At 35.7% G+C, this 13,652-nt stretch overlaps 2 protein-coding genes across 19 annotated transcripts in view; one reads left to right on the forward strand and one right to left on the reverse strand.

The window, feature by feature from the left end:
- LOC110831096 (uncharacterized) lies at positions 1–1,359 on the reverse strand. Its single transcript, XM_022066711.2, has 2 exons — positions 1,102–1,359; positions 1–733 (listed from the first exon to the last, which is right to left on the reverse strand). The coding sequence occupies exons 1-2, from the start codon at positions 1,111–1,113 to the stop codon at positions 269–271; spliced, it is 477 nt and encodes a 158-aa protein (XP_021922403.1). The 5' UTR covers positions 1,114–1,359; the 3' UTR covers positions 1–268.
- A 117-nt stretch (positions 1,360–1,476) lies between these two features.
- LOC110831093 (zinc finger-containing ubiquitin peptidase 1) overlaps positions 1,477–13,652 on the forward strand; it is a 28,513-nt gene continuing 16,337 nt past the window's right edge. For 13 of the 18 annotated variants that reach the window (XM_087358676.1, XM_087358683.1, XM_087358684.1 and 10 more), the window contains exons 1-10: positions 1,477–2,123; positions 3,506–3,631; positions 6,202–6,954; positions 7,899–8,019; positions 8,578–8,693; positions 9,798–9,966; positions 10,820–10,943; positions 11,499–11,798; positions 12,477–12,604; positions 13,241–13,464. In XM_087358676.1, the coding sequence (XP_087214802.1) occupies positions 3,626–3,631; positions 6,202–6,954; positions 7,899–8,019; positions 8,578–8,693; positions 9,798–9,966; positions 10,820–10,943; positions 11,499–11,798; positions 12,477–12,604; positions 13,241–13,464 (1,941 nt within the window). In that variant the 5' untranslated portion in view covers positions 1,477–2,123; positions 3,506–3,625. Of the gene's footprint in view, positions 2,124–3,208; positions 3,332–3,505; positions 3,632–4,031; positions 4,114–4,160; positions 4,551–6,201; positions 6,955–7,898; positions 8,020–8,577; positions 8,694–9,797; positions 9,967–10,819; positions 10,944–11,498; positions 11,799–12,476; positions 12,605–13,240; positions 13,465–13,652 lie in introns of those variants that run through there. The other 5 variants (XM_087358679.1, XM_087358693.1, XM_087358691.1 and 2 more) reach the window with 5 other exon arrangements.

Below are 13,652 nucleotides of genomic sequence, written 5' to 3' on the forward strand. Positions count from 1 at the left end.
TCTCTTCCAGTACAACAGGCTTCCATATGTTTAATAAAATCACTACTGTTCTTAAATATGTGGAACATGCATACATTCATTGCCAAATATTCTAACCTTTAAATAAATATTTTAGAAGTTTGTGGTTACATAACAAGGTACCAGCTTGTTTCATAAATCAAAAAAATCTGGATTGTGCCATCAAGAATTACATATGTCTTATAAGATGGTGCACAGTGAGTTACATCACAGTGGATCACAACTGTGAACACAAAACACAGTTACATGTTCATTCATTAACCTGCAATTGTTGTATCTTATTGGAAACAGACTCAACCTCCTGTGTTGGTGGCGATGTACATTCATCATCAGACAAGTTTATTGTAACACTTTCCATGGATCGAGATTTGTGAAGACTGTTGACTTCAAACTGCTGAGAAGGAAATGAAGACAAAGCAATACCATGGTGACAATCTAAATCCACATCAGAGTTTTCACTCTTTGTGCGAGTTCTCTCTTCCCGAGCCAAGCAAGGTCCAGGATAGGGCTTATGTCGTACTGTGGAGTTCTTATGTCGCCCAACAACAACGTTTGTCACATATCGGGTATTTATGTGCAACACATTGAGAGCAGGTCTGTTGGGAACACAGTGATGCTGCCTCTGCTCCCGCAAGTAATCCTGCCTGCTCTCTGTTACAGTACTTAGCATTCCAAGCTCAAGGAGTGCTGCATCCAGTCCTGATAATATAGTTCCCTGCAATGAAAGTGTAAAACGAATGTTAATATAAACCGAATGTCACAATTTTAATATCTTATACATGTTACTTTAAACACTGAACTTTTAAGAGTAACATTATGTGTAACATTTCAGAGTACAAAAACTGTAGTGCAAAAACGCCAAAATGATACGAAATACACTGAAAGGAGTAAACTTGTGTGATTATGTACAATCGCATTGCAGCAGTACATCTACAAAATGCAAAACCTACAGCTGACACAGCAAACCACAACAATGCATCGCCCATATGTACTTACACACTATTACAAAGGTGTCCCATTAGTATTTACTTTGATAGTAAATATATTTGTGCTGTACAAACAAATGTAAATATTTTTGTTTACCTTGCAGCTCATGTTGATGTTAATCTGTATATGTCTTATACTTCCTTCGAATGCTCTATTTCGCACAAACGTTACATAATACCTTGCATTGATAGAAATCAAAAAACTGAAGCCATCATTTATAAATCAAGGTGTTGCCCTAAAAAAAACAATCGTCTTCACTTCTGTTTCTCAAACTACTTTTAACAAGCATACAATTGCATTACACAGCAGTAGAAAAGTAGGTTTCTTAACCATCCATAGATAACATGAATAGTTACGAAGTACAAGTTCATGCATGACCTGATATCCTGCTCGAAATTTTTATCATCTGTGATATGTAAGTTACACAGATGCAAATTAAGTGGTACAGTCATTCTGCATTATTAATTAAACCCACAGCGTACAAATCATTTTAAAATTCTAGCGACTGTATCATTAAAACATTATATATCTTTCAGTATATATAAAAGAACGTAATATTGTGAACAGTATGCTGCTGTAATCTATTAATATTGTCCACAGACTGAAAATACTTTCGCAGGTTCGAGAAATTGTGTGAAAATCGGTTTTGTTAATACCTTTTTTAATGCATGATCTACTGTGAAAATCCAGCACACATTGGTGTTCCGTGACGAACAATGACCTCAGATGACCAATAAGACATATATTATGGCATTTTGTTGTTTCGGCCAGTTTGGATTGTGCGGGAATTATGCGGGTATTCGAAATGTTGAAAGTTGACTCTAGTTTCTACATGTAATTAACGAGTTTTTTTTCTTATTCGGTATAAATCATGTTTCTGATGTGTAGTAAACTTAACGAGCCATATGTTGCATTGGCACGTATTGATATATATATCAACCCTATTTTATGGAACGTCGTTGCCATGCTTCAAATAACATTTAAATTTTCGTACGTACGACATTCGTAATTGAACTTTAGAGTGCTACGTTTTAAGAACTGTTATTTGCTTATTGCTAAAGTTTTAGTACTTTACATACCCAGATTTTCTTTGGAGTATGTGAAGTACCTTATCACTGGTAAGTGATACAATTTGTACTGTCATTGGCCATAGGAAATTACTGTGTAAGGCATTCTTATATCATTTATTTCAGTGTGTTTCAGGTGAAATAGTTGTAATAGCAAATTAATAATAATTCATCTGATATATCTAACAAGAAACAAGTTATTGCATTATTTTTATAGATTTGTGTTAGACAATATGTTGTAGTGCTGAAGAATTCTTTTGCATTCCCCTTGTTGTCTTAAACATAATCTTAAGAGGAGATGTATATCTATAGTCATTTTATATTGCATATTTGCAGCTACTGATGAAGTAGACACTGCATTAATGACACTTATTCTGTTGTTTACATTATGAAAGTTCTGCTCACCAGAGACATATATACTGACATGAACTGTAGTTTGGACTCTCATAAAAACGTTGTCAAAGTTCCAGTCTTGATTTTGTAGTGACAGGAGCTCATTCAAGTGGAAATTTTGGTTTTGGAGAACAGACAACAAAATCTGCTGCAGCTGTTACTTTTCATCTTTATAAAATCCATCAGGTGTCTGACAAATTATTCTAAGCACATTTCTGAGTTCATGCAGCATGAAAGGACATGATGTGAGCTGTGAAAAAAGGTGGTTAAGAACATATATAAAGAAAACACTAGCCACAGGATAAGAGAATTTTCTGACTGCATGTCTTCATGTCACTTAGTGTGATAACATATACACTACACAATAACACTAATGCCCCATGTTGGAATTATTAAAATATTTCCATATCAGATTTATACACAAGTATACCCATTGTGTTTTATTTAGTGTTATTATTAGGAATAAAACACAATGTTTACAGAGTTGTGTTATGAAATATCTTTCTTTGCTGTTACCAGTCTACTGCCAAGTTCAGTGATTACATCCTGTTAGGACTATTGCTTAGATGGCAGTGTGCATTGATTGGTGTGACAACAATGACATACCGAAACACACTTTATTCAGACATGAAGATACAGCTTTCCAAAATTGTACCAGTCTTCAACTCTAGTGTGTCCAGCAAACACGCTTGCCTTTCACACTGTCACATATGTAAATAAAATGTAAACAAGACATATTTCAGGTTCTCACGACTGCGGCGAATATGAAGATAACTGCCTTTTGAAATGTTGTGCCAAGTAGGCAGACTACACAGCGTAACATCCCAGAAGACATCATGTGCAACGAAAATTGTTGCCTAAATATGGTGTGAATTTAATTCAACTCTCTGTACATAAAATTGTAAATCTGAAATAAGTATGTCACCTAAAAACGTGTTTGTGTCTAAGGTTCTGTGGAAAATATTTTATTGCCAGTATCAAAAGTGTTTTGCAGCACTAAAATGTTTTGAGGACCACAGCTTTTGAATGTTCCGTTACAGAGTTCAAGAGAACAACGAGAAATTGGAATTGAATTGGACAAATCAGCTTTTGTCTATCCTGGAGATGTTAACGCATTGGGCAAAACATAAGTATAAAGAAAAACAAAGAAGCTCTATTAAATGCTGGTAAGGAAGTCGGTCTTGAAATAAATGTAGAGGAAAATGAGTACGTATATGTTACATCTTGTCGCCAGACAGCAAAACAAGGTTATTGTGTAATGGAAGCCAACAAATCCTTCAAAAATTTGTCAAATTTTAAATACTGAGGAATGGTGGTACCAGAAATACATAGAAATTAAAAGTATATTAAAATTGGGGAATGCTTGGAACCACACAATTCAAAATATTTTGTTCTCACACGTCTGCCATCTAAACATTAAAATACAGAACTGTAATAATGTTTATTCGTTGTTTTGTATGGCTCTTACTTAATTCCTATGGGATTTTCTTCCGAACTTGAACCAAGTGAAGACGACATTTCTAACAGTTTAGAGAACGCCGTCCACCATAATCGTGCAGAACTGGCGCATATAGGCGCCGACTGCGACGCCTCAGATAAAAGATTGAATATTAATTAGTACTGAACGTGTAGGAGGTCAAGTGAAACGGTAATAGACCTATATGTTTTGCTGTCGAGTCATTATATTTGTTTACCTTATGCCAGTCGAGTTTAATATAATCCTTGCATGCATATATTTGTTTTAATTTCGTTCATTTGTGGATGTCTACATGATCATGCTGTCAAGGCGAAAGAAATACGCTGACATTACAACTGCCTGTAGATCTGCATTCTCTTCTCGTATTAAATATATACCTGAAGGCGGTGTGTTGTGTTTGATAATCAATTGGGACCATTACTCATTATCGGGAATTAATTCTAAGATTTTTTTAAAAGGAGCTAACCATGGCAGAACATATTGATTTAAACAGCTGACGTAAAGCTGCCGCGTGTTACCCTGGCGATATAGGCATCCTACAGAACAGTACTGTTATTCGGATAGTATTCCTATCGGGCGAATTTGTTAAACTTTCAAAACAGTGGATTGTAAGTGGTTATTTTGTAAATTTGTGATGCTATCGTCAGTGTAATTTTGTCCTATTTTCTGAACGTCTAAAAAAACGGCATTTCATTTATGTACAAACTGCTGCAATGATATAGCCCTTTCTATCATTGCAGTAGGCCTGCACATAATATTTAATGTTTTTACATATGTAGCAAACGAATTAATTATATCGGCAATTTAATGTACATTTATCTCAACAACACACTCTAGTCTTGAAGTTACACAATTGGAGTCTAAGTTCTCTCTAAAGTGAAAAAAGTTCAGAATCTTTTTCCATAAACAAACATCCAACATAAATTGCAAAACAGTAAATTTATATCATGAGTACAGAGTTGTTTAAAGATCTGTGTTATAATTATAGAAAGATTTTATTTTTACACTAAAACTAAATATTTAGAATGCTCAAGCTCTTATGTTCTGCTACTGTTCTTCTGTTAGAATGGCCTTACAAGAATTATTTTTTAACATTGAGAGTGTAACCATTTAATTTGGCAAGAGTTTTAACATATACATTGAACTTTCCTAGAATCAACAGAATTAAATGTAATATTCAGCTTGACACTATCTAATTCTACAGTAATCATAGCTATTAAATAATTCTTGCTTTGATTAATATGTAAGATATGATTAATCTGGATGTAAATTAATAATCTTCCTCTACAATAAAATATATTCTGATTCACGATTTAAGTTTAAGCCAGCACTAAAACAGTATCTCCCGTCTCACTTCTACTCCATAGAATTACATCAACCAAAAATTCTTGACTATTATAGATACATGTAAGCAGTAGTGGTAATGCTTTTGTGTCTAATTATTTTTCATTAATACTGTAGTAGACTGTAAATCACTGTTACAACTTTGTAATTTTATATTTATATTAAAAACAAGTATTGTGTTGGTGCTATGACATATTCTACATCCTTGGCTTAGGCTTATGAATTATCTGTGAATGTAAATTCTATTCTGTTCTAAAGAATTTCTGATAAAACTTCCAATTGTGTTAAACTAGCTATAAGAGAAATTGTTCTAAATTCTAATGATCTATGCAAATTGAATCTTCTTCTGTGGAATCAAATAAGGAGTTTAAACATGAGTAAGTCCCAGATCCCTAAAAAGTTAGTAGTGATGTGTCCACTGTCCAGGGGTAGTATTTCATATCAACTCTTTCTCTCCTTGCTGATTGATCATCCTGCGGCTAATGGTATGTGACTTAAAAGTGATCTCTTAAACAGTGGCTGTCTTAACAATAAATCTACATATTAACCCCTCAACCCCACTGCATATTGTTCTCCTGCGCCTGTCTATAAAATTTCTGATATTTCCTTCTTGTCCTAAACCTTACGACTTTCAAGTGTCACTGGCAAACCTCCCCCTTCCAGCATTTCTTTGTAGATTTGCCTTGGCAGCAAAGCTAAAGATATTCAGTTATTTGTAGTCCATATAAAATCACTGTATTTTGTATTTGAATCCTACACATATTAATAGCTTAAATGGGGCCATTTAAAACTACTTCAGTATGTCTGTGAGTGTTCCAATGTGAAAACTATGTTTTCATTACTTTTGGTGGAGGCATGAGCAACAGTTAGAGTTTATTATCATGTTACAATAACATTTAATGTGTTTACTTCCAGTCTACAGCTGGAGTGTGGTGTGTGATGGCTGCCAAGATGCCTGAGCTGAGTTATTCTTGTGAGATATGTGGTGTTGAAGGACTCAATGATGAGGAGATGCGTTCACATATGGTGTTCTGCCACCTGGAGGGTGCTGCTTCATGCCCATTTTGTGATTTGGGTGAGGTTTCAGCAGAGGAAATGTTGATGCATGTCAACAGTGCTCATTTGGATTATTTAACTCCTGAACAAGAACTTTTAGCTTTTATTGATGATGATGAGGATGAAGACAGCAGTGAACAAGATATGGCTCGACCATCACCATGGGTACTCTCACCTGAACCCAGAGAGAATGGCTGGATAAACAATATCAACAATAATAACAATAATTATTGTGGAGGTGGTAGTGCTGCGGGTAGTAGTAGTAGTAGCAGTGGAAGTGCTCTAGCAGGTACAGCTAGTGCGGGTTCTGGCTCTCCTCTCCGATCACAGTTGGCGCTGAATCTTCGGACTAGTGCTGTACCCAGTCCAGCAAAGAAACCAATACCTCAGCAGTGCCCCATGTGCTCATATAGTAGCGATTCTCCACTGCAGTTAGAAGAACATATTAACAGACAACATTTTGATCTGACAAGCCCTTCATTCCCTGCATCACCACCTGGTCCAGAAGAGACAGTGTATAATTGCCCACTCTGTGTTCGTACCTTCCAGAATAGCCCAGATTTAGAATTGCATGTAAATATTGAGCATAAGGATATCCTCAGTCCTGCCAAGGTGAGTGTTTTAATTATACTTTCATTTTTAGCAGGGCTGTTTGAAGTTACCTTTTCATTGATTTGTAAGGAAAAAAAGATAGTATGGTAAGAAAAATTTAAAATCATATATAATTCACAATTATTTCATATAGTTAGTACAGCAGGAATAGTTTAACTTGTATTGCCTGTGAGTCACGGCAGGACATTATTATATGTCTAAATCCTGCAGTTAAGGTCTGGCTGCTAGCCCATTATTACAGGTGTCTAAATCCTTATTTATATATGGTAGGATTTAAAACAGATAATTTAAAAGTGTCTCATTATTTCATTATGTGTATACTGCATCATGAACTGTTTCAGTTATGTTAGTGTTGAAAGATCAGCTAATGGTCATATGTAAGTGTTGCTTTGATTCCCACTCCATTTATTTACATTATGTTAGGTTAGTGTCATAATTTTACAGACCATAAGTGCAGTAGTGCCATAGGTTAATCTGATGGAAGCGGGGATGAGATATGTTACTTATTTCCTTTCATCTGAACTGTCTCCTTCAATAACATCACAGAGTGTGATGGACATGTGGATGTCATTAAACAGGCTTGCTATTTTGACAGGATTTTCATGGTTTTCCTCAGTCCCCGCAGGCAAATAATAGTAACAATTCAGTCCATACTATAAAGAAAACACAGGTTTCTCTATTACATAGACCATGCTTTTTATGTTCACAAGAGCCTAATATTGGTCCCTGCTCTGAGCCAGATGTGCCACACTAGCATTGCCTTTTATAAATAATGTGCATTTTTCTCTGAGGAAAGTATGCCCATATTATTTTTGTTTTTCCTGTATTATTTTCTGGTTCAAACATTATTTTACATTGCAGTGTCATGTTGGAGTTTCTGAAGACTAGCTTGATACAGGACTCCATATAGTAGTTTAAGTTTGTAAGATTCTTATTTGTTGCAGCCTAGTCAAGCTTCTGCAAGTGTAGAAAACTGGAGTGACAGTTGCCCAGTATGTTGCATGACCAACTTCAAGAGTAATCAGGAAATGGTTGCACATATAGAAGAACACTTCAATCAAAAAGGTCACTGAATTCAAATTACTGTATATATAAATATTTTCAAGGTATTTATTGAGATTTCTTAACTGATCCTCATTTCTTATACCTGTGATTTACCAGAGGTTGTGTGCCAGTTGTTAGATGATAACTGATTTTCTTTCGAGGAACCCATTGATGTAACAGTAATACTTTATAGGCTAATTTTGCTGTCTGCATTCTCGGATCTGTTACTTGAGTGATTTTGATTAAATTTGTTAGAGGAAGTGAATATGAAGAGAATATATAATTGCCTGCTAAATCTAAAAATTTTCAGTGATCCTAGAATATGAAAATGTAGGAGATACTGCTCTAAAACACATTACTCTGTAACTGAAAACTGTACCCTATGAAGCATACAAATACAATTAATTTGTTTTCTCTATCATATAGCAATCAGTAATTTTGATTTTTTTTATGGCATGAATCACATGAGCTGTTCTTCCTATTTTCTGCTGTAGTATTCTAAAATGTTACTGTTATATGATCATTCTTATAGCATTTAGTATTCTGCCATGTGAGAACACCTTTTGTAACATCCTGCAGGTGTGTCTCCAATTACTCCAGATATGTCATGTGATCGTATGCTTGCACGGGAAATAGAGAAGCGAGAAAGAGAGGTTCGGAGGTTGCGAGAACAGCGGGAGTTTGAAATGCTGAGGGTGAGAATCACTTTATATTATTTTTATTTTATTATTGTTGCAGTTCTCTTCATAATAAATTTGGAATGATATTATATAACAAATTTTACAGTGTATTGCATAACTCATAAACTGAATCAGATTGATTCACAGTGAGCCTTTTCATAGTTTATCGCTCTGGTACTTACCAGAGAAGACCAGATTGAAACCAAGAGAAGTTTGTGTGTGATTTGTGGTTAACAAAGTTGTACTGGCATGCATGTTTTTCTCACAACACTTTTGTTTTCTCCTGCCTGTCATAATTCAGCCAGTTCATCTGTCTCCGTCATTGATATGTACATTAGGCATAACCACCCATCAACATTTTCACAATATTGGTCCATATCTGCAAGTTCTGTCTGACCTGGCACATTGTCAACTCAGAGGAAGGATTTTTTGCTTTAGTTTTAGTTCATAGTGAACAAATTCTGCCATAATGGAATCCATTAATACACTGATACTGATAACTGTTCTTTCATCACAGTTCTGTGTTCCCTTATTTTTATAAGCACTCACCATCTTTTTGCCTTATTTAATTTCCATATGTTTTCTTTATCAGGATTTTGCAGTTACGTAGTACAGAGTAGTGGAACTTCATTAGCACAAGTTCAAGACACGTTAGAAATGTGCTGTTCTAAACAACTGTGAAATAACTGAATTTCAGATAAAACAAAACATCAGAGATTTGCTTCTTTTTTTGCTTGCTCAGGCTCCATACCATTACATTAATAATGCATTAAAATTTATTTAACATCAAGCGTTATGTTGCAGTTTGTGGAACTTGTTATAAACATTGCTCTACTTAGTATGATTTGAGGTTTTCATGGCAGTGATCTCAAAGATGGCTGTCTCCTGGGCTGTAGTGCTGTGTAGTCGGGTAGAAGTTTACCGATGTTTCAGAGATCCTTGCTGCCTCTAAAATGTTTGTAAACTTCTACCATACTATACAGCACTGCAACCCAGAAGACAGCCATCTTCAAACTGTTGTACATAGTTATTCCTCTGGTAACTCATATACCAATAGCAGGATGATTTAAACTAGGTGTAGATGAGTATATTATAATTAGGTGATTTCTTACTGATCAGGCACAGTATGGAATGGACAATCAGGGAAACTTCAGGGAACAAAGCCTGACAAACATGCAGAAGGCTGTGTATGCTGGTGAAATGTCAGTTGCTGATTATTATGAACGGCAAATTGAGTTGCGGGCTGCAGAGAGCAATGGTGTTGATGATGGTAGTTCCTGTACCAAAGGTAAAATAATGGATACTAATAGCCTATAAAGCCACCACAGTGGTCTAGCGGTCAGAACACTAGCCTTGTAATACTGGGGTCCCGGGTTCAATTCCCAGTGGTGCTCAGATTTATAACTTGTGTTGGGCAAGGCCGTGGTATAGGCATCACGGAGTTTTCCTCAGGGGGCTTCCCCGGTTTCTCCGTGGCATCCCAACAATTACTCCAATCACACGCACAGAAGAAGGCAATGGCAAACCACTTCTGATCATCTGCCAAGAATGTATATATGTATGAGCAGGTCCCTGACAACCTGAAGGGGTTGGAAGGATCCTGTTCATAAAATATGGACCTGTCGTAAGACAGAACACTAATAATAATAATAATAAAAAAATAGCCTATACTAACTCCATGGAGCAGAGAAGCCTTGAAGAGCTAACAGTTATTCAGCTGGTCAAAATTTCCAGCCTTTCATGGAACCTGAAATGTTTCCACTGTGTTCACAGGTCTGCCACTGGTCCCTGTCCTGAGCCACGTGAATCCAGTCTATATCCTAACACTTATTCCTTATGATCCAGTGTTGTTATTACCTCTCATCTACACCTGGATATCCTGAGTAGTCTCTTCCCTTCAGGTTTCCCATCCAGAATTTTGTATGTATTCCTCATCTTCCCATGGGTGCCACATTCGTCACCCATCTCAGCATTCTTGATTTTTATTTGGTGAAGACTACAAATTATGGAGCTTCTCATTATGAAATGTTCTTCCTTGCATTATTTCCTACCTCTTAGATACTAGTATACATAATTTGTTCATAATTTTCTTTTGCCTTCAATTTTTACTTCTGTTTTCAGTCTTGATTTTTCTTTTGCAGGTCTTGTTCCTAAAGTTCGTGGTATTAGTGGTAGCTCACCAAATGTTGTCAGAACTTTGATGTGTACCACAGTTGACCATTATGCTTCAACGTATGGAGACAAAGGCTGGGGTTGTGGGTACAGGTATGAATTTAAGCTAACTTACTGAAAGCAGTATTTTGATAGCAGGATCAGTATTCATTCATATGCAGATTTCTTTTAACACATGGACATTTTTTAAAAAACATTTGTCAATAAAGACTTTTAGAAGAGAAGATATGTATTTTCTTTGGATAATGTGGCTCTTAAAAATAACGGCTATACCTTCAAATAATTATCTGTAAAATTTAAGTGTTTTTACTTCCTTCACAAGTATTTATGAGAGATCTGAGGTCAGGAATATAACAGGATGGTACAGCAGTTCATAGAAAGTCAAATACCCAAAGATTCTATGAAATGTTAATCTTTGTATCAAATTGCGGAACAAACTGCAAACTTTTCATTCAAGTGATCTACTATGTATTTGAAAGAATGTGTTTGCAGCATAATACATATTTTGTATTTTTACCACTAGAGATATCCAAAAAGTCATAAGTTGGCTTTAGGCTGTGATAAGCATTTTATCAAAAATGGTTTACCGTGTTGAAAACATACAATTTTTATGTTATGGTCATAATGTGATAAATGGTTTCCATGCAGAAATATGCAGATGATGTTATCATCACTACTGCATCATACTGGGTACAATGAACAGTTGTACAAACCATCATTGGTGGGTGGTGGACTGTATGGGATGAGTGGTGGGCGTACTTGTGGATTGGAGATGCCTAGTCGTAGTGCCATGCCCTCTATTTCCCGTCTCCAGCAGCATGTTGAATGGGCATGGGGACAGGGATTTGACCTTCAAGGTAGTGATCAGTTGGGTGGAAAACTCTTCAATACTCGGAAGTGGATTGGAGCTACTGAAGTTGTCACTGTTCTTTCATCACTTAGGATTAGGTCAGTGCCATTTTAAAATGATTCTGTGTGTGGGTCATCTTCTCCCCAGAGAACTGTAGAAGTGCAGATTGCCTGTATCAGAATTCTAAAATACAAAATTGAGTAACAATATTTTAATACTTTTGTATAATTAGTTTATTCTGGACACTTTCAGTTGAATGTGCAAAAATAGTAAGTCTGTAGACACACTTGAGGAAGAGATTTCATTACAGTTGTGTACACTGCTATTCTTTTGTTAGTCACATTTTTGCAGTGTGTTTGGTCTAATGGTCCACAAGTTCCAGATGCCATCAGAATAAACCAGTTTTGTTTAGGCCATAAGCCATTCTTGTATCACCACTTTTACACCATCATTGTTGACTTTGTAATGCTTCCTCCAGTGGTCCATAAAGATTAAGAGCAGATGGTGCCAATATAAGATTGTGCAGTGCATATTGAAGGACTTCAGATTTCATGTTGCTGACAATTTGACAGTGAACAGTTGCATGATGGTGAACATTACTGTGGAACAGCATTATCAAAATATCTTAAAGCACTTTGTTAGAAGTAAATGAGTTTAGATCTCTTGTTATAACAAATTATACATTTTCTTAGTTACAGTATTAAGTTATTTTTTGGTTAACCGTACAAGGTACACTTTCTACTTTTGCTGCAAATTTTGACATTTGAATGTTTCAGATGCCAGTTGGTGGATTTTCATCGGCCTACAAGTCCTGATGGAGGCCATCCTGAGCTATTTAATTGGGTATTAGAGTACTTTCAGAAGAATGATGATTTTAAACCACCCTTATATTTGCAACACCAAGGTATGGTTTATATAAAAATTAACTGTTCTGAACTATTGAAATAACAAGAGAGACACTAATTATCTGTCATGGAGTCTTCTATGCAAAGTAATCAGCTGTTCTTCTCTTCAAGAAGCTTCCTGTTGCCAATAGATTGAAGGTTACAACAAAATCCTGTCATTGGACCATAACTAGTAGAACATTGAAATTATTCATTGATGCCCAGTGATCCAATAAATTATTTGGATTTAAGAAAACACAACTGAAATGGGAAAATAATATGGATTATGTAAAAAGTAACTTCACAGCTTGTATTCTTAGAAGTAAATAAACCAGGAAGGTTTAAATAGGGTGAGCATGTACTTCAGTTGAATGAAACAATAAATAAATACAGAATTACTGAAAGGTCAAGACTGAGGATAATATTGAATTAGGGTGCAAATTGGCCAAAGGATAAAATCTTACAGCAGGCTTTTCTTTCAGCAGTGCTCAATTTTAAGGTTCCAATATAAGAACGTGAATTGTTATCAGTTTTTCAGTAATATGGTGCCACATTTATTAATAAAGTGCCATTCACAAACCCTTTGTTTTTATAATTGCTAATGCTGTATTTCAAGTGGGATTCAGACAGAGCATTTTCTTGTGTTGAATTAATAGGTCACAGCCGTACTATTGTGGGTGTTGAACAGTTAAAGGATGGTGGCCTGTGCTTGTTGGTTTTTGACCCTAGCCATTCCCCACGTCAGATGGCTCAATTTAGAAACACTTCAACAGCAGTGGCAGCAATGCGACTGATTCGCAAGTCATTGGTCGCTATGAAAGCTCGACAATATCAAGTTGTTGCTGTGTGTGGAATTATGGACACAGAGTGTGAATATCAGGTAATAAAATTCTCCGTTAATTAAAAGTGATCATTTATAAGCTGTGAGAAATGTGTTTCTTAATGGTCTTGAGTCTGATATGGATAAAAACATTAAATATTGATTGTAACCCTTAGTTTTCTTAAATTAATATTAACCGTGTGCAGAATGAGTTAACTATTTTACAAACTCTTTCACAGTTTCAAGCG

The sequence above is a fragment of the Zootermopsis nevadensis genome, unplaced genomic scaffold (assembly GCF_977971745.1).
Source record: "Zootermopsis nevadensis isolate Lab colony 2312 unplaced genomic scaffold, Znev_1.0 Znev_ptg000030l, whole genome shotgun sequence".
NCBI classification, from domain to species: domain Eukaryota; kingdom Metazoa; phylum Arthropoda; class Insecta; order Blattodea; family Termopsidae; genus Zootermopsis; species Zootermopsis nevadensis.